This window comes from Marmota marmota, unplaced genomic scaffold (genome assembly GCF_001458135.2).
Source record: "Marmota marmota marmota unplaced genomic scaffold, marMar, whole genome shotgun sequence".
NCBI lineage: Eukaryota > Metazoa > Chordata > Mammalia > Rodentia > Sciuridae > Marmota > Marmota marmota.
This window is the reverse complement of record NW_026000168.1, coordinates 12,078,319-12,097,865: the sequence shown is the minus strand read 5'-3', so window position 1 is coordinate 12,097,865 and position 19,547 is coordinate 12,078,319. Positions and strand designations below refer to the sequence as shown.

General features: G+C 36.1%; 1 protein-coding gene across 3 annotated transcripts in view; it reads right to left on the bottom strand.

Annotated features, from left to right (window-relative positions):
- The window catches only part of Grm7 (glutamate metabotropic receptor 7), an 839,293-nt gene that overhangs the window by 536,670 nt on the left and 283,076 nt on the right, over positions 1 to 19,547 (bottom strand). For all 3 annotated transcript variants that reach the window (XM_015494953.2, XM_015494954.2, XM_048787053.1), the window contains exon 2: positions 13,621 to 13,837. In XM_015494953.2, coding sequence (XP_015350439.1) covers positions 13,621 to 13,837 — 217 coding nt within the window. The remainder of the gene's footprint in view (positions 1 to 13,620; positions 13,838 to 19,547) is intronic.

Below are 19,547 nucleotides of genomic sequence, written 5' to 3'. Positions count from 1 at the left end.
ATATATATATATATATATATATATAATTCTACTGTTAAACAATAATTTTGTTATGGTTTGGTATCACCCAAAAGCTCACGTGTTAGACAAGAAGGTTCAGAGGAGAAATTATTGGGTTGTGAGAGTCTTAAATCAATCAGTGAATTAATTCCCTGATAGGGATTAACTGAGTGGTAACTGAAGTTGTAGGGTGTGGCTGCAGAAGTTGGGAATTGGGGCATGGCTTTGGGGTGTATATTCGTATTTGGCCAGTGGAGTCTCTCTGTTTTCTGATCAACATGTGAGCTGCTTCCCTCTGCCACACTCTTCTGCCATGAGCCCTGAAGAATAGAGTCTGTTCCATGAATTGAGGCCTCTGAAACCATGAGCCCCTAAACAAACCTTTCTTTTTCTACAATAATTCTGATCAGATCTTTAAGTTGTACAAGCGAAAAAGCTGACTAAAACAAATGTTATTACAATGATGTTGACTCTACTTTAATATTTTCCTTTGTATGTTAATGCTTATACTGTAAGCTCTACTGTTTCTCAAAGGTGTATCCTAGGGCTGAGGTTATGGCTCAGTGGTAGAGTACTTGCCTAGCACATGTGAAGTACTGGGTTTGATCCTCAGCACCTCATAAAAATAAATAAAATAAAGGTATTGTATCCATCTAAAAAAAAAAAAAGGTGTATCATAGTACTATTGCCTGGAGAGCATAGTGCTAAGTAACACCTACTTAGCAGAAGCTTGCTTGACAACTCGTGTCACCTCTGAAATATTGCTGCAGAGGAACAACAGAGTCCAAGGATTATTGGCTGTTACTACTTGCTGTTCAAGTCATCCAGCCAAAAAAAGTAACAAGAAATATGCATACTTGGAAATAGAAAAAAGCTGGAGCTACTTAAGATCAAGGTCTCTCAAGGTCATTGGATGTGATCTGTGATTAGGATGGCTACTATTACTCCCAGCAATCTAGATCCTCTGCTGCCTATTTGCCTAAAAGTACTAATGCAATTGATGTGGGGCTTTGTAGAATTTTCTATAATCTCTTGAAAGATTTAACAGCAGGAATTCATTTGGCAAATTCAAGGAAAACAGATTCCTTTGTGTAAATCTCTAAGAAGCTACATTTACAGGTATCAAGTTGTTCAAAATACAAAATAATTTAGGAAGTGTTGGCATTCATAAATTGACATTTTGCAAGAAACCAATTATTAATTTAATATATTAATGGAATATCTATCTCTTCTTTGAAAATATCCATTTGACAAATTCCAGTGCCTACTTTCTTGCCTGTTTTAAGAAATTTTGCATTCTTCTGTGCAGCCACAATTCAAATCTCTATTTTACTTGTTCCAGTGGGGTGGAAAAATGGGAAGCTTCTAGCACACACAACCAAAAAAAAAAAAAGTGGTGTTTATTGCAGCATGACTACCCAACTTCAATGGAGCAGCGAAGTTACATTACAAAATATCTTCTCTTCCTTATTGTGTGTAGCCTTGCGGGGATGAAAAATCAAGGGCTCCTACTTTCCCACAAACCAAATACTGGCAAATGCCATTGCAACTAATTCCCGTTCTTAGATGAGACACTGAAACATGAGCACAACTGGTGCACATTGGTTGCTCTGGACTTCACTTAACTACTTGGTATTGAACCCAGGGGTACTTAATCACTGAGCTACATCCTCACCCCTTTTTATGTTTTATTTAGAGACAAGGTCTTGCTAAATTGCTAAGGACTTCTCTAAGCTGCTTAGGGCCTTGCTAAATTGCTCAGGCTGACTTTGAACTTGTGATCCTCCTGCCTCAGCCTCCCCAGCTGCTGGGATTACAGGTGATACATTTTTTTCCTATTAAAATTTGTCTTTTTGCTACTATCAAAAACTATGGAATTCAGCTGGGGACGGTAGCACAAAATCCCAGTGGCTCTGGAGGCTGAGGCAGGGATCACAAGTTCAAAGCCAGCCTTACCAAAAGTGAGGTGCTAAGCAACTCAGTGAGACCCTGTTTCTAAATAAAATACAAAAAAAGGGATGGGATGTCTATTTAACATAATCCTTGAAACTCTAGCCAGAGTAATTAGACAGACAAAATAAATTAGAAGAACTCAAACTATCACTATTTGCTGACATGATTCTATACAAATAAATTCAGCAAAAAAGCAGGATATTAAATCAACACCCACAAATCATATGCATTTCTGTATATCAGTGACGAATCCTCTGGAAGAGAAATTAGGAAAACTACTCCATTCACAATAGCCTCAAAAAAAAAAAATACTTGGGAATCAATAAAAGAGGTGAAAGACCTCTAAAATGAAACTACAGAACGATAAAGAAAGAAATTAAAGAAGATCTTAGGAGATGAAAAGGTCTCCCCTGTTCTTGGATAGGCAGAATCAATATTGTCAAAATGACCATACTACCAAATGCACTATACATATTTAATGCAATTCTAATCAAAATCCCAATGACATTCCTCATAGAAATAGAAAAAGCAACCATGAAATTCATTTAGAAAAATAAGAGACCCAGAATAGCCAAAGCAATCCTTAGCAGGAAGAGTGAAGCAGGAGGCATCACAATACCATACCTTAAACCATACCACAGAGCCATAGTAACAAAATGACATGGTATTAGCACCAAAATAGACATGTAAATCAATGGTACAGAATAGAGGACACAGAGAAAAACCCACATAAATACAGTTATCTCACAGTAGACAAAGGCACAAAAAACACACATTGGAGAAAAGATAGCTTCTTCAACAAATGGTACTGCGAAAACTGGAAATCCATAGGCAGCAAAATGCAACTAAGCCCCTATCTCTCACCATGCATAAAACTCAACTCAAAGTGGATCAAGGACATAGGAATTAGACCAGAGATCCTGTGCCTAATAGAAGAAAAAGTAGGCCTAAACCTTCATCATGTTGGATTAGGCCCCTACTTCCTTAACAAGACTCCTAAACAGCAAGAAATAAAATCAAGAATCAATAAATGGGATGGATTCAAACTGAAAAGTTTCTCAGCAAAAGAAACAAAGAATGAGGTGAAGACAGAACCTACATTTTGGGAGCAAATTTTTGTCATACACACGTCAGTAGAGCACTCATCTCTAGGGTATATAAAGAACTCAAAAAAATTTAAGACCAAAATCACAAATAACCCAATCAATGAATGGGAAAGGAACCAAACTGAACAGACACTTCTCAGAAGAAGGTATCAATCAATCCATCAACAAATATATGAATAAATGTTTAACATCTTTAGCAATTAGAGTAATGCAAATGAAAACTACTCCAAGATTTCATTTCACTCCAGTCAGAATGGCAGCTATTAAGAATACAAGCAACAATAATTGTTGTTGAGAATGTGGGAAAAAGGCACACTCACACATTGCTGGTAGGACTGCAAATTGGTGCAGCCAATCTGGAAAGAAGTATGCAGATTCCTTAGAAAACTTGGAATGGAACCACCATTTGACCCAGCTATCCCACTCCTTGATGTTCACCCAAAGAACTTGAGAATAGCATACTACAGTGACACAGCCACATCAATGCTCATAGTAGCACAATTCACAATAGCCAAATTGTGGAACCAATCTAGATGCCTTTCAATAGATGAATGGATAAAAAAGCTGTGGTGTATATATACACAATGGAATATTACTCAGCATTAAAAGAAAATAAAATTAAGGCATTTGCAGGTAAATGGATGGAATTGGAGAATATCATGCTAATCAAAGTAAGCCAATCCCCCAAAACCAAAGGCCAAATGTTTTCTCTGATAAGTGGATGCTGATCCATAATGGGGTTGGGGAACATGGGAGAAATGGAGGAACTTTGGGCAAAGGGGAGGGAGAAGAGGGGAGGGGGCATGTGGGTAGGGAAGATGGTGGAATGAGATGGACATCATTAGCCTAAGTACATGTATGAAGACATGAAGGGTATGACTCTACTTTGTGTACAACCAGAGAAATGAAAAATTTTGCTCCATTTGTGTACTATGAATTGAAATGCATTCTACTGTCATGTATAATAAATTAGAACAAATAATCAATAAATAAGTAAACAAAAAAACAAATAGGGTTGGGGAGTGGCTCAATGGCCAAGTGCCTCTGAGTTCAATCCCTGGTACCCTGAAGTCAAAATTAAAGACAGGCAGTCAGTATAGATAGATAATCTGGTCAGATGAAAGAAATAGAGGCTGATTTATGTCTGGAGATTGCCCCTGAGGAATTAAAATATTCATACCTTTAGAGTTCTTCCTCCACCTTTATCTAGATAATCTGCCCTTGCTCCAACAGGTTGGTAAGGTAACCTGACTCAGGAATTGTCTCTACAGGGAATTGTAAAAGTTGTTAATTAATGCACTCTGGGCCAGCTTCCTGCCCAGATCACTCCATCTTCACCCCTCCAGCCACTGGCTTCTTACTTTTTAAAAAACAATTAATTAATTAATTAATTTACCCTATTCAAAGTTCCTCTGTTCCTCCCATGCCCCCCACCTCCTCTAGGTTGATTCCACAATTTGGCTATTGTGAACTGTGCTAACTATGAACATTGATGTGGCTGTGCCACTGTAGTATAAGGTTTTTAAGTCTTTGGGGTATAGACCAAGGAGTAGGATAGCTGGGTCAAATGGTTTCCAAGTTTTCTAAGGAATCTCTATACTGCTTTCCATATTGGTTGCACCAATGTACAGTCCCACCAGCAATGTATGAGTGTACCTTTTCCCCCACATCCTTGCCAACATTTGTTATTGTGTGTATTCTTGACAACTGCCATTCTGACTGGAGTGAGATGAAATCAGATAGAGCAATAATGTCCAGGATATAAAGAACTCAAAAAACTTAACACCAAAAGCAAACAAACAAACAACCCAATCAATAAATGGATGAAGGAGATGAACAGACACCTGTCAGAAGAAGATATACTATTGATCAACAAATATATGAAAAGAGGTTCAATATCTCTAGCAATTAGAGAAATGCAAATCAAAACTACTCTAAGATTTCATCTCACTCCAGTCAGAATGCTTCTCACCTTTTGGCCATCCCACTGGAGCATCTCCTGGGCCAAACATGTAAGTAGGACTACAGGAGAGAAATAAGGGTGGAAGAGAGCAGGAGAACAAAGGAAATCTAAGATGTATAAAGGAGGTAAAATGCTCTCACTTATTGGAATACAAGGATATTAGGTACAGCTCCCTTCTCCCTCATGGGAGAAGTCTGTATTACCCCTTTTTATATGCTTGTCTCGATGTGCTTCTCTGATTTATACTTCAACCTGTGAGGAAGCAGAAATCATCACAGATAACTGGCAGTATCACCCCCTACCCACCGCAAAAAACAAAAACAAAAACAAACAAACAAAAAAGACAAAAAACAAGAACTATGGAATTCAGAATTGGGACTCTTCCCATGAACCTTTTTTTTTGTGTGTTTATGTGAAAACTTGGAAAAGAAAGTTTCACCTTGAAAACTGGATGCAGCCTCATTAAACAGAGGAAAGAAAGTTTTTGCTTCTATAGTTTATTGGTTATGAAGCTATTATTAGAAAAGCCTAGTTATTTCACAAAGTAAGCCACCACAGGGCAAAAGTGCTTTTCCCTCTCTACTCAGCTGAGGAAGAATTTGTATTGTTCAATAGGATTTCTTATACTTGAATCTATATTCCTTTAAATTGCATTTTTCACCACCATGCCTGAGTCTCATAGGAATCCTCTCCTTAGCACATGCATCAGATGATAGTCAAAGTCAAGAAGGCAAATAGAGACTCATTTCACCTTAAGATCTTATCAAGTTTGCCATATTTACAAGATGCAGGAAAGATATGTAAAAGAGAAAAGAAGGAATAGGTAAAATATGCTCTTCGACTGTTTACTTCCTTATGCAGCAGAAACAGTCTGCCAACATTTATTTCCAGATCCCTGCCACCAACCTCAGTCTTATTACCTTGGAGGAACCCATTCTCTGCAAATAGAATGAAATGCCTGGAACAAGACAGACAGTGTTCTCAATATACATGTGAGAATTTTGCAATCCAGAGAATAAATATGCTGGTTCCCAATTAGTTACCTAAGAAATCAAGGCCAGAACCTCAAGCTCCTGGTTTAAAATCCAAATCATTTTCAGGAATAGTTACCATGTTGCTTGGAAAAAAATTTTACATCATTGTAATTCAAGAGCCATAACATTTTTCAAAGCAATGGTATTTCTCTTATAACTTTTAAGAATGCAAATACATGATTTGGGGTTTTTAACATGCTTCTCTCTTCCTAGAATGTCATCCATAACCCTCTTTAGGGCAGCTTTTTTTTTGGCCAACTCCACTACCTTTGGGGCTTGTTAAGAGTCTACCTTCTTCCAGAGTTCTCCCTTGCAGCATGCCTCAGGCTGTGTTCATTGCTCTACTTCTGTATTTCAACTCTTTGAATGTCAAGGGTTGTTTTTCTTTTTGTCTTGTGATTGTCAATACTGTAATTATTACTTAATGTAACAATTCCAAAAGAATAACTTGCCTAAAAGAAGGTATTTAGATTTAAAGTACATGAGCAAAGTTATAACACTAGATGCCCTGTTCTAGTGTTTTCCTCCTATGAAGTCAGTTTATTATAGCAGATTAACAATTACTTTAGAAAATAAGAATTGTAAAACCTTTCAACAGTTTCACTGAACCAATTATAGCTTCAGGCTCATCACCACTCATATCATGAACATACTATTTTGAAATTTCATTTGTGTTTATTGAACCCAGCCTGTATTGTTCACAGTACTGGGTATGAGTGTTGAAGGTCAAATACAATTCACTATCTGCCTTTCTGATTGGAGCAGATAGCAAGGCAGATCATCATGATGAAATTCAATGAATTCTCTTTCAGAGTTATACATAGGTTATCATGGAACTCCTAGAAGACATCCCTAATTGTTTTAATGAAGGTTGCAGGCAAACCAAAACTTCAAGTCTGTCCAAACTGAGCAGAAAAGTAATTTACTTATGTTAGATAATGCACAGAATCACTACAGAGGCCAGGAATCCAAAATCAGAATATCAGTCGATATGAAGTAGGCTGTTGGAATCCAAGCCAAAAACAAATAGAAACAAAGCTGGCTTGGTACTGTTTTGGTTTCTCCTAAAAATGGGAAATTAGAGACTGTACTACTATAGCCAACTGATGCTAAGAAAATTGATATTACTGCTCCTGTTGGGACAAATTGGGTTTTCCATTGCCCTCCCTTCTTTGTTTTCCTAGAGCTTGATTCATTCGTGGCAGTTATCATGGCTAGTAAAGATATGATAAGGACAGGACTCTCTGGCCTTTGTGGCTCTACCATGATACACAGGCTTATTCATTGATCAGAACTTCTGCAACATGGTTATTCCTTAAGAATATATTCGTGGATTTAAACATGTTGTGTTGTTTCAGAGACAAATGTATACATCACAATCCAAAATGTGACCATGAAGGAAGACTGGGTAAGAGATAGTTCTCTCTAGGCATTATGTTTTGAAAAAATAAATTGGAGTTAGCTGGAAGTCAAGGCAGAAAGCAGAGCATTTGCAAAGGTTCAGGATATTCTGGTACCTACAAGAAGGGTGAATGTGATTGATTTTAGAGTATAAGAATGGGGCTCAAGGTGGGGATTACAGAAGTTTAAGTGTAGGAATGAGACTGGAGATTAAAGCAGATACCAGGTCATAAAGTTCCTTATGATCCATGCTAAACAGCTTTACTTAATCCTCTGTGGAATGGGAAGCCAGGGAATGATACTGAATATACTAAAATGACTGTGTTTCAGAAAGATGATCTACATAGCTGATTGGATGCTATGTTGGAACAGTTATTTTGAAAGGAAAGATCGTTGCACCTATAAATTCAGATGAATAAAATGAGTCCCCAAACTAAGGCAATTGTAATAATGATGGGCAGAAGGGAACATACTCAAGAGGTGCTAGCAAACTGAGCATGGGTTAAAATCTAAAAATGTGCCGACTGTTGAGGACCCAAACCCAAATCAAATGTAGTCTCTTCCTGAGGAACTGACAGCTCAGTTCCAAACATTCTTAAAGATAAATTATATTGTAAGAGTTTTTGTGATGAATGTTTAAAATAAGTCCTTGAATGTCTAATGTCTATATCTAAGCTGAGACCACTCAATACCACATAAGGGATGTAATCCATCTAGATAATAAAATCTGTTAACTTTTCTATATTCACCATAGAAAAGAACAACAACAAAAAAACAAAAAGGAAAAGAAAAGAAAAATCCTCAAAGTCAAAGTCAACATAGATGGTGGTATTGGGAATTAAAGCTTTGCACCATATCACTATGAATTTTATAAGGGAATGGCAAGAGGGAATGATGGTATAGACGGGAACATACTCAAGGGGTGCTAGATCGAGGGTACCTGTAATAAATCAAAGTGAACAGATACAAAATTACATATTAAAAGTGCTTCCTTTACCTATTTTTAAAGGCAAAGGAGAAAAAATATGATTCTTCCTTTCTTTTCTCTTTCTCTTAAGAAATAATGTTTGTTTTCTATATACCAGGAATGATGCTAGATAAGAAGGATACAAGACTTCTCCTTGCCCTAATAAGACTGACAATTAACAATGCATACAATGACACAGAACATTTTATATATGAAGAAAAGAGACATACAATGTTATAAAGTCCCATAAGAACTGTACATGGTGGTGCACACCTGTAATCCCAGTGGTTTAGGAGACTGAGGCAGGAAGATTACAAGTTCAAAGCTAGCCTCAGCAAATTATGATGCCCTAAGCAACTTGGCAAGAACCTGCGTCAAAACAAAAAATAAAAAGAGCCGAGGATGTAGCTCAATGGTTAAGCACCCCTGGCTTTAATTCCCAATACCAAAAAACAAAAAACCTCACATGAAGCAAATCCAACTAGATCCTAAGATCAGAAAAACTGAAGAATAAATAATAGTTAATACTATTAAATAATAAATAATACATGGAGGCTTCAACTCCAAGGAAAAAATATTCTAGGTCAAGATAAATTATTAATTCAAAAGATGCTTCAGAGTTTATCTGAAAACCAATAATTACTTTATAAGACCAACTGAAATAATTATATGAAGTGATTGCAATGGAATATCAAAAGGAGAGTTTGAGTGTTCTTTTAGGTTTTGAAAAATTGGCAAGTCAGTGGCAAATCATTACTATTTGTGACACACTTTCTAGCAGCAGCCCCGGAATACTCCTGGAAATTGTCTCATAGACTGTGAGAGTCATATATGTATTCGGTAATCTTAAAATCCTTGAATTGAATTTGGTTCAAAGGATCTAGACCTTATTACTTCCTCATGTTATCATCAACATTTACTTTGACCTTCATTTAGAAAAAGGAGTCTCTATGTCCACAGGAGTCCAGTTACATTATTATGTGGACCTGAATTTGACAGCATACAGGGAGTGAATTTTCTCTCATTCCCTGCAATATTAAGCAATAAATTGCTTTTGTTGACATTGCATGTGTATCCATTACAGGGCAATTTATGCAAATACAACTGTTTTATTACAAAATCTCATCATCTGAGAAAATCGTGTTACAGTCCTCTTTGAAAGTTCAACATGAAGCAGTTTCTGTGTTTATTTAAATCTTCCAGGACCATCCACAAGAGAACAATTATTGAGGCTCTCTTGGATGGCTTAGAAAAATTGTGAATGGGCATCTGTGTTCCAAACAAATTATATGACTCCTGTTAAAGCACAGATTCTTTTCTCTGATGTGATTATCTTGATTTGCTTTAACCCAGAATGACATGACAGAGCTCATCATGCTCTGCTACCAGGTGCAGGGCAGAGATAGCTCCACTCTGAGTTCTAAGTACCTGCTACCTGAAGACTTAAGTCAGAAGGAAATTTTGAAGCTAGAGCATTCTAAAAGGGAAAAGACATTTATAAATGAGAATTACAATCCTCCAAGTCACTCTGTTTAGAGAGAATGGAATTGAACTCCTTCAGCCTGCTCCCAGCATACAGAAACAACAGGATTGAGCCTGTGCTTGCTTACTGTCTCGCTTATACGTGTGTGTGTGCGCGCACACACACACACACACACACACACTCCACACACTCATGGGAGATCATGAATAGCTCACCTCCTCTTCTTATACTTCTTATTTGGTGAAAGCAAATTAATAAGAATAGTAATTAGCTTATGAAATAAAGAACCTTGTAATTACAACTAAAGGCAGATATCATCTATCACTCAGGTTATTTTCCAACTATTCAAATTCAAAGAGTAACTGTCCTTATCCAGTGTGATCCACTAATGGTCAGATATTGTTGGATATTTAAATGCTTTCCCTATGTCTTCTGTAATTTACCAGCCTGAGGAAGCAGGCACCATGAATCTCATTTTCTCTATGAAGAAGCCAAGGCTTGCAAAATTAAACCCTGTATCAAAGTGTTTATAATAAAAAATATTGGAGTTTAATATTCAAATACAGGTCTTTCTGGCACCAGAACCAGTGAGCTTGCTCATTTCTGCACTTTACTTACACACACACACACACACACACACACAGTGAATTTGTGTCCTTGAGGGTCAACTTCAAGAGTCAGCAGATAAGGAAAGAAGTGTATATTTAATATTATCTCAAATATTCCATCAACCAGTTGGGTGTAGTAGCACAAACCTGTAATCCCAATGACTCAGGAGGCTGAGGCAATAGGATCGCAAGTTCAAGGCCAGCCTCAGCAACTTAGAAAGACTTCTAGCAATTTAGCTAGATCCTAGAAAGACCAGAGATGTAGTTAATAGGTAAGAGGATGCCTGAGTTTAGTTATCAGTATTAACATATCCCTTACCTGTAAGAATACTTATAGGAAATTCCAATAGAGCAAGTTTTCCTTTTCTCTTTCAGAAATATAATATATTCCTCTTTCTTTCACTAGATATCAGAGGAAATAATTATATATTTTTTAGAAGTCATGGGATATAAATACATATCTTTAAATACTAGAATAACCTTTGGAGTCACAAGATCCTCACATTGAAAGAGGTCCACAGAAATGAAACCAAATGAACCTCCCACTTTTTTGAGGCCATACTCACATGGAGTATGATACAAATTACAATTTCCCCTTCCCTCCTTCTTTCCCACCCTGTCATTTCTTATTATATAAGTATATAAGTTAATTCATTCAGATTAATTGCTCATATGATATAATTCCAATTAATTTTATTATGAACATCTCCAAGTACCATCATACTATGAGGAACTAATGTTCAGGACATCCCCTGAAGCTGAACCTTCAGTGTTCTCTCAAACTTCTACAGCAGCACATGGCTTTTAACTGATCCTCATACCCAAGAGAAAATATTCTCAGATTGAAGGATTTCATTCAAAATGATGTCCTAAGATACAATTTTTATTTTTATTTCAATGAATGATTGGATAAAAAACACATTCTGAGGGAGTTCAGACCACATTACAAGAGCTGCTCATTTTTGCAGTCATTAATTAGAAATCCCTGATATTATATCTTAAATTTCCACAGAGTGACACTAGGAAAACATAACTGTATGAACCCCATCAATGATCTGTCTTTAGAATACACTCTTTTATAAAGACTCAGAACAAAGATATGACTTGGTCCTAAAAGAAGAAAAAACCATCCTTTACTGAATAATCAGCATGATTTTGACCTTATAAACCTATAAAGTTTGTAATAGAATAGTTACAATTCTTTCTTTGCTTTATCGAGTACAAAGTTCAGTATTAAATTTGAGTATCTGAAATTCATCTATGAGCTCTATCTTACTATATTTACCCATATTCTCTCTTGATCTTATCTATTTGCTTCTATTCTGATATTTTAGGTATTTCTCTATGTCAGCCTCTAGTCATATTGTGATCAAAGCAGGATTCAAAGAAATAAAGAAATAAAAACAGTCATCCTAAATGAATAGGTATATCTTTGGGGACTCATGAAGTCAGTTGTTAATGAATCCTATAAATCATAGCATGGCACAAGGCCAGGGTTAAGATTTCTATACTAATCAGAAAGTTTTTAGCTAAATTACACTCAATATTTCTCCATCAGGAACATAGCAGTTAAGGCCATAGTAATGAATGAGACAGACAGGGTCTCCTGTTAGAGCCTGAGGGACAAAGTAAGGGCAAAAACAAGAAGAAATTATATTAACACAAGATAAGAGCTGTGGAGGAAGATGCTATACCAAGCCAACAGGACAAAGGATGGTGGGTAAATATGTGTGGTCAAACCTAGAAATGATGTTCAGGATGATACAAATCTCTGATGAATTTTGAAATAAGAGCTAATAATGATGCACTGAATTAAAAATAAGATTTACAACCAAACCTTAGCCCCCTTCTTCCAGCAGCCACATGCAGATACATCAGCCGTATTTTAAAAAAAGACATATCTTAATATACATGTTATCTGGGAATCAAATACTCAAAGCTCTGTCTTCAAAACTTGTGATGTCTTTCCTCATCAAATACAACTCTTTCTTTCTTCATGATTAATTAATTAATTTTGCAATATTGGGGATTGACCTCAGGGGTGCTCTTCCAATAAGCTCTATTACTAGCCCTTTGAATAATGATAATAATAATAATCACAATTATTATTATTATTTGAAATTTGGATATGGTCTTAGTAAGTCCAAGCTAACCTCAAACTTGCAATCCCCCTGCTTCAGCCTCCTGAGTCACTGGGATTATAGGTGTGTACCACCACACCCACCTTGGACTCTGTTTCTATTGCCCTGTTAATTTGTTCACATTGATAGTCCATTAACCACAGTAGTCAACAATCATTTCAAGTGAATAATTTTTTTACAAACAAAACTGAATTTAAGCTTATTTGAGCATAAGAACTATATAGAAATTTCCAACCATGCACACACACCCACATATACAACACACACACACACACACATATACACACATTTACTATATCCAATATTTCAGTATGTGGAAACCTGAATATTTATTGTCAAAATTCCTAAAGTGAGAATTTTGTCTCATTTTCTAGAACATGCCAGTAGCCAATATTTGAACTTATTACTTCCAATTTGAGTTGAATAGACAAACATTAAAGAATCCTAAGTTTCACTACATAAAACTGTCTTTATTAGAATAATCTAAAGTCCAAAAGGTTAAATACATTGTACAACCTGGATAATTTATTTTGTTTTGTCTTAGTCATTCAGCAGCATTACTGTTAGTCTTCAAATCAAAATGGAACTGTGATAGGGTTCACCTAATTCTAAACCATTCTGCCCATTTTGGAAATGTATCCATGCAGAGGCACATCCAGCATATTCTCAGGTTTCTACATAGACTGGAATCTATCATCTGACAGAAGTAAGATATCAATTATAGTACCTATTTTCTTCTGTTCATTTCTACTGGTACTTAGGGGACCTTAGTTTCACACCTTTGAAAATCTCTCTGAAAATAGCAGCATGTTATAAACAAAGATGTTACAGTTGTGGTTTGCAGGATTTCGGGAATGTGAGTGTGAGATGGGGTGACTCTCTGTAGTGTTCACTCAATGACGTCTAAAAGGAACCCTACAAGCCATTTGAAAAGGGTAACTTGGTGACCGCAATTGCTTCCTACCTGCCTCTTTTGAAATCTGTGTGAAGGATTCAACACCTTTTTCTCCATAACTTCCTTCAGATGCGAGAGTAGACACATAGTTCCAGCCAAGGGCCTTTACGATGTCTACCATGGCCTGGGCTTGAAAGGAATCAGGTGGGACCACACGGGAGAAGAAGTCATACCGCCGGTCGTCACTGAGCTCCGGAGCTGTGGATGCATAACTAATCTGAGGGATCTGAAAAAAAGAAAGCACCACAAGAGAGCATATGGTCAGGATAGGAGCAACTCATTAATATTTATGACAGGTTACGCAAAGTACAGAGCAGGAACAGTAAAGGGGGTATGTGTTTGGCCATATTACCCTCATGTTATCTTAGACCACCTAACTATGACTACTTCTTTGCAGTACAGAAGTGTTGTTGAAGTCTTGCCCTTTCATTTTCCCTCTTAGAAGGAAAGGTTGATGATAGCATGAAAATTTCAAGGTCAGGGTTGTGGTTGGTTAGGAGAAAAGCATTTATGCCCATTCTACTCAATATTGTATATTCCCCTTCATGCTTTCCTTCTTAACAACAATAGAAATAAAAGCATAACACCCTAACTGGACTGTATTCAGAGCTTGGTTTAGTTGATACAGCTTTTGAATATTTAGGAATATAATTAGCCATTTTTTCACTGATTAAGTCCTGGAGACCTGCAAGGAAATATCCGAGTAAGCTACATGAATTGTCTAATTGAGTCTTCACAAGAATGGCACAAAGCAGCTCAGCCCCATGCAAAGGCATTTCTTGCTCAGAAGAAGCCTTAGCCCTGCAGCCCTTCCTGGCTTACGTCCACATTTCTCAGCAAACTACCTGTTACCTGCAGGAGAAATGTAAGCCCAAAATGCCAAAAGAAAAACAGAAGTTACCCTGAAGTGGGAGACTTTTGTGACCCTTATATACACCAGATCCTGGAACTTAGGATGATAAGGATAATCACCAGTAACCATAAAATCTGTAAGAACAGGCCCCAGTTAGAACCAGTCATTTTGGACCAAAATGATCTAGAGTGGTCATGGCAGTGGGGACTTGATAGTCTGATACCACTGTGCTGTCATTCAAAAGATAAGAGGTGGACCTGGAGGAGACTCTCTGGAAACTTCTCTGGGATCCCCAATTAAACTGGAGGGGAGGAGAGACACACCGTCCCTCTTCTCTCTGGGAGGTCCCACTCTTCTCCCTCTTTTCCCCTTTCCTATTCTTTCTAATAAACTCATGCCTGTTACTCCAAAAAACAAGTCTGAAATACTTTTGGCCTGATTGCAAACAAGGTTTAAAGGGGGGGGGGTCTCTGTGACTACCTCAGCTTTGTGTGGGCCCATGCCCTGTAACAGAAGGTCACTGGATAACAATCAAATGCCTTCCCTTAGCCCAGGTAGTATCTCTTTTTTTAGGAGCATAAGTGATATGATTACGTGAGTAGTCTTGATACCTTGATTTTAGCCAAATCAAATTATATAAATAAAGAAACTGCATTTAAAAAGACTTGCCTACACTCTCAAACAACCTAAGGCAATCCCAAAAATAGGCCTGGATGAGGAATCTTGTTTGGAAACTAATGCCAGGAACCCTATGCTAGTTACTTCTACAATACACTAAACACACACACACACACACACACACACACACCATTTTTTCTCTTAGCTCCAGCAAGTACTAAAGTATGATTAGTATAATTTGTATGTAAGAACAATCAACTCTAACAATATTCTGCTTGAAAACTCTTTCAGGACTTAACCCTGATTTATCATAATGATTTCTCAGATATCTAAAATACAGTTATAATCTGTGTTCAGATTGTGTTCAACAGTCAATCTAGTTTGGCCCCAACATGCCAAAGCTAAAGTCAAAATGCCCCTTTGAGCCCTGCATGCTGTTCAATATTAACCTTTTTGCCTTTTTCTCTTTTTGTCTTTTGGCTGAATGTATCCATATGACAATGTTTAAGGCTGGTTATCACTTCTTTAAACATCATTTCTTCACTGTTCAGCTTCAAAGTCAAGTCATGCTGCCTTGACATCATAGCACCCACCACTATTTTCCTTGTATCAGAACTGTGTTGCAGTTCTACTCTACAGCCAGTTGGGGGATGGCTCACTGCCCCTGACTCAAAGCCAATGCAGAATGAGGAGGCCTCAATATCATTGGATGGATCTTTACCTGAGCAACTATTCTATCAGTACAGTATACTAAATCAAGACTATACTATACCATGCTGTTCTATTATTCTACTAAACTATAGCAGACTACTTTATTACTATATTACACTATATCATATTATTCTATTTCTACATTACTGTATCACATGCTATTCTATTACTAAAGTGTATTACAACATACTATCCCATTGCTATGCTATTCTATATCAATGCTAAACTATTTCATACTATTCCATCACTGTGCTATATCAACACTATACTATATCATACTATTCAATTACTACACTATGTTATATCATATTATTCTATTTTTACAATATACTATATAATGCTACTCTATTATCAACTTGTTTTGACAAAAGCAGAGAATTAAGAGAAGAATATGAAAAAAAGAAGAAGAATATGAGCCTGTCTTAGGTCATAAAGTTGTAGAGATCCCTACTCAAACACTGCAAATGTCTAAACTCTTAATTTTGCTAAACTGTTACTAAGATGTTTTAATAATAACCAGAACATGAGGAAAGCCAGTATATTATGGAAGTCCAGGCTGATTTCTGCCCACAGCACAGACTAAATAGTCATTAAAAGTTATTTTGTTAGTCATTCTTAGACTCTGTTTAGACATTTTATTTAAATTCCTTGGTAGAAATGCATGCAAATATTTTTATAGAATGAGTTACTTAAGTGTTGGTTATAGTTCAGAGGTTTAAGTCTGAGTCAAGGAAATCTAATGAATAAAGACTTTGGGAGAAAAGCGGGGGCAGGGAGGAAAAGAGGCTTCTCCTCACAAGAAGTAAAAATCCTTTTCCATCAATTTCAATTTATGGGAACGCAAAAGCTTCGTGCTTTTGCACAGATGCCATTCCTGCCAAAAACCCTTCCACCTTGGAAACAGTGCTAATAAAGATATACTCAGCATTCTATTTGAATTTGTATTAATGTAGCTGCTGCAAAATATCATAATTGGAAAGGCCTCAATGCAAATGAATTTTCTAAACTGTGCCCCAAATTTTCATAATGAAAATCCCAGTGAAGCAGATTTCCTTCCTCATCACCACTTAGACTTAGAAAATGATTGCTCTCTATGGTTGTCCCTTCCAGTGTAAATAACCAATATCTACTGGCTTAAGACCTATGTTTCCCTTTAGATCATGCACAGGTTCTCCATTTGATGATACTTGTTTCTATATTACACATATATTGATGCTAGAGTAAGGAATGAAAGAATAAATGAATTTCATTTCTGAGATAACAATATAAATTTACAAAGATATCTCTTCCAGTAAGAGAGATGAAGGACTGGAAGGGTTTATGTAACCTAGGAAAATATTTAGCCATGATGCTTCTTATTTAGACACTTGTTTCCAAGCTAATGTTTAAGTCTCCACCATCATTATTTGGAGGTGTGGGTTACAACTGGTATATACAACTGGCCAAGTGATTATTAGTCAACTATAATGATTAACTTCTGCTCTCTCCTTGATACTTAGAGATACTTTCTCTTTCTACTATTAAAACCCTCCCTTCATTCCAATCTCCTATCAAAGTCAAGAACTGATCTTTTAATAGAAACAATTCAGTGTAATGATTTTCCAGCTATAGATAATAGACATTACGTCCCTTCATGAGGCTCCTTTTCCATTAGAAAACTTGAACATTTTTTATATTTATCATAGAGATAAAATGTCATGATTTTTTTTCTTTTTTCTCATTTCATAAAAATTGGCCTATCATCACACAAGAATGGTTTTGTTAATGATTGAGTCTCCAATAGCTTTGGAAGTATACATAGCTTACTCTACATGCTTTTACTTAGGAAACTAACAATAAATATTATTTACAAAAAAAAATACAGAGAATAAAAACCAAGAAAATCGGTTAATGTTAATTCCTGCATGCCTTTTAACATTTGTTATATCTTTTTTATTGTTCTTGTTTGTGTATTTGGCTACGCATACATATGTTATTCATTATGAGAATTTGAATCTTGGTCTCTTCTTCCCTCCTCTCTTTTTCTCCCACCTCTGTTTCTGGTTGCATAATATTCTGGTTGACTATTTAACACCCTTTTTAAGCTTCACTATCATTAGAAGTCAAAACAAAATCCTCAAACCTGATCAAGTCCCTTGTACACATGTACGCATCCTTCCTTGGACATGTTCAAGACTCTGTTCCTCCAAGTGACAGAAGTATCTCTGACCCTCACTGAAATCTTTCTCTTCATGGAAATTACTTTGGGTTGTCACATAAGGTAGAATAGCAATATGTATCTTTTTGCACTTGAATGGGTAGCTACTTGTCCCAATACCATCTATTAGGTAATTATTCATTTTTTACTGATAATTCTCAAACAGTGGTGGGTCTTTGGGAGGGGGTGTATCTTTTATTATTCCTCTTTTCTCTATTCTAAATCTTGGGTCAGCATTTTACTATTTTAGTTCTCATAAGCATAGAGTATTTTCAAGCATATATTATTTGCAATATTATCCCTTCCCCTTCTTTTCAACTTTTCTTTAAAAAAATGACAAATCACATATGCTTAATTTTCCAAATAAACTTTAGAATAAGTTTTTTCAAGTTCAAAAGAAGTCTATTAAGATTGTTGATGAGAATTACATTATAGCCATAAATTAATTTAGGCAGAATTGATACATTTACAGTATTTTGTTTTCCCTCAAGGGAAAATAACTGTTTTCATTCATTCACTTGTTTATTCTTTTGTTAGTAAAATTTTGTAATTCTTTAAATGTGAATATTACACATTATTTGTTAAATTCATCTTTAAGTAATTATAATTTTCATTGCATTTTGCAATGAGATAATATTACATGTTTGTTATCTATCTATTCCTGGCATGTAAGAATCTATTAGTTTTTGCATGCTTTTTGACTTGTATCCTTATTAAAACTGTTATTACTTTTAATAACTTACACTTTATTTTCTTGGGATTTTCATGTAAGTTATAGTAATTCATTTAGTTTTATTTACTAATTATATAATGTAGAATTTTGAGAATGAGATGGTGGGGAGATTGCTTTCCCATTTCCTGTTTCTCAACAGTGAGCATTTTAAAACAATTAGAATTTATCCTCTTACCTTGAAAAGTTACATAGTCCAGAGAAGAATTAAGTTTATCATTTAAAATTTTATTTTGTCAATGAAGAAACTTAGCTAAAAACTCTATTTTTTTTAGATTGAGACTTTCAGAATTGAAAAACAAAAACCAAAAACTTCTAGATCGTCTGGCTCAAAGTCTCTTTTTACGTATAAATGTGTCTCTAACTTTCTCTATTTTTTTTTGTACCAGGGTTTGAACCCAGCAGTGCCTAATCACTGAGCAACCTCCCTAGTCCTGTTTATATTTTGAGGTAGGGTCTTGATAAGTTGCTTAGGGCCTTGCTAAGTTGAGGCTGGCTTTTGGTCTTGTGATCCTCCAGCCTCAGCCTCCTGAACTGCTGGGATTTCAGGCCTGTGCCACTAAGCTTGGCTCTGCCTCTCTTTAATGCTCTGGGAACACTTGCCCAATCTCTGTTATCGTCTTCCACCACACTTCCTAAAAACCCTTCCTTTACACTTGCTATCAATGTAGAGCATACTTATTCTACTTGGGATATAAAATGGCACTTCTCCATAAAATCTAGGTAAAGCTATCCCGTGAATAAAAATTAAAATAATATAAAGCATCACTTGGCTTTTTCTCATGAGGGATGATACTAAGTATTGTAATGAATAATCTTATTCTGAT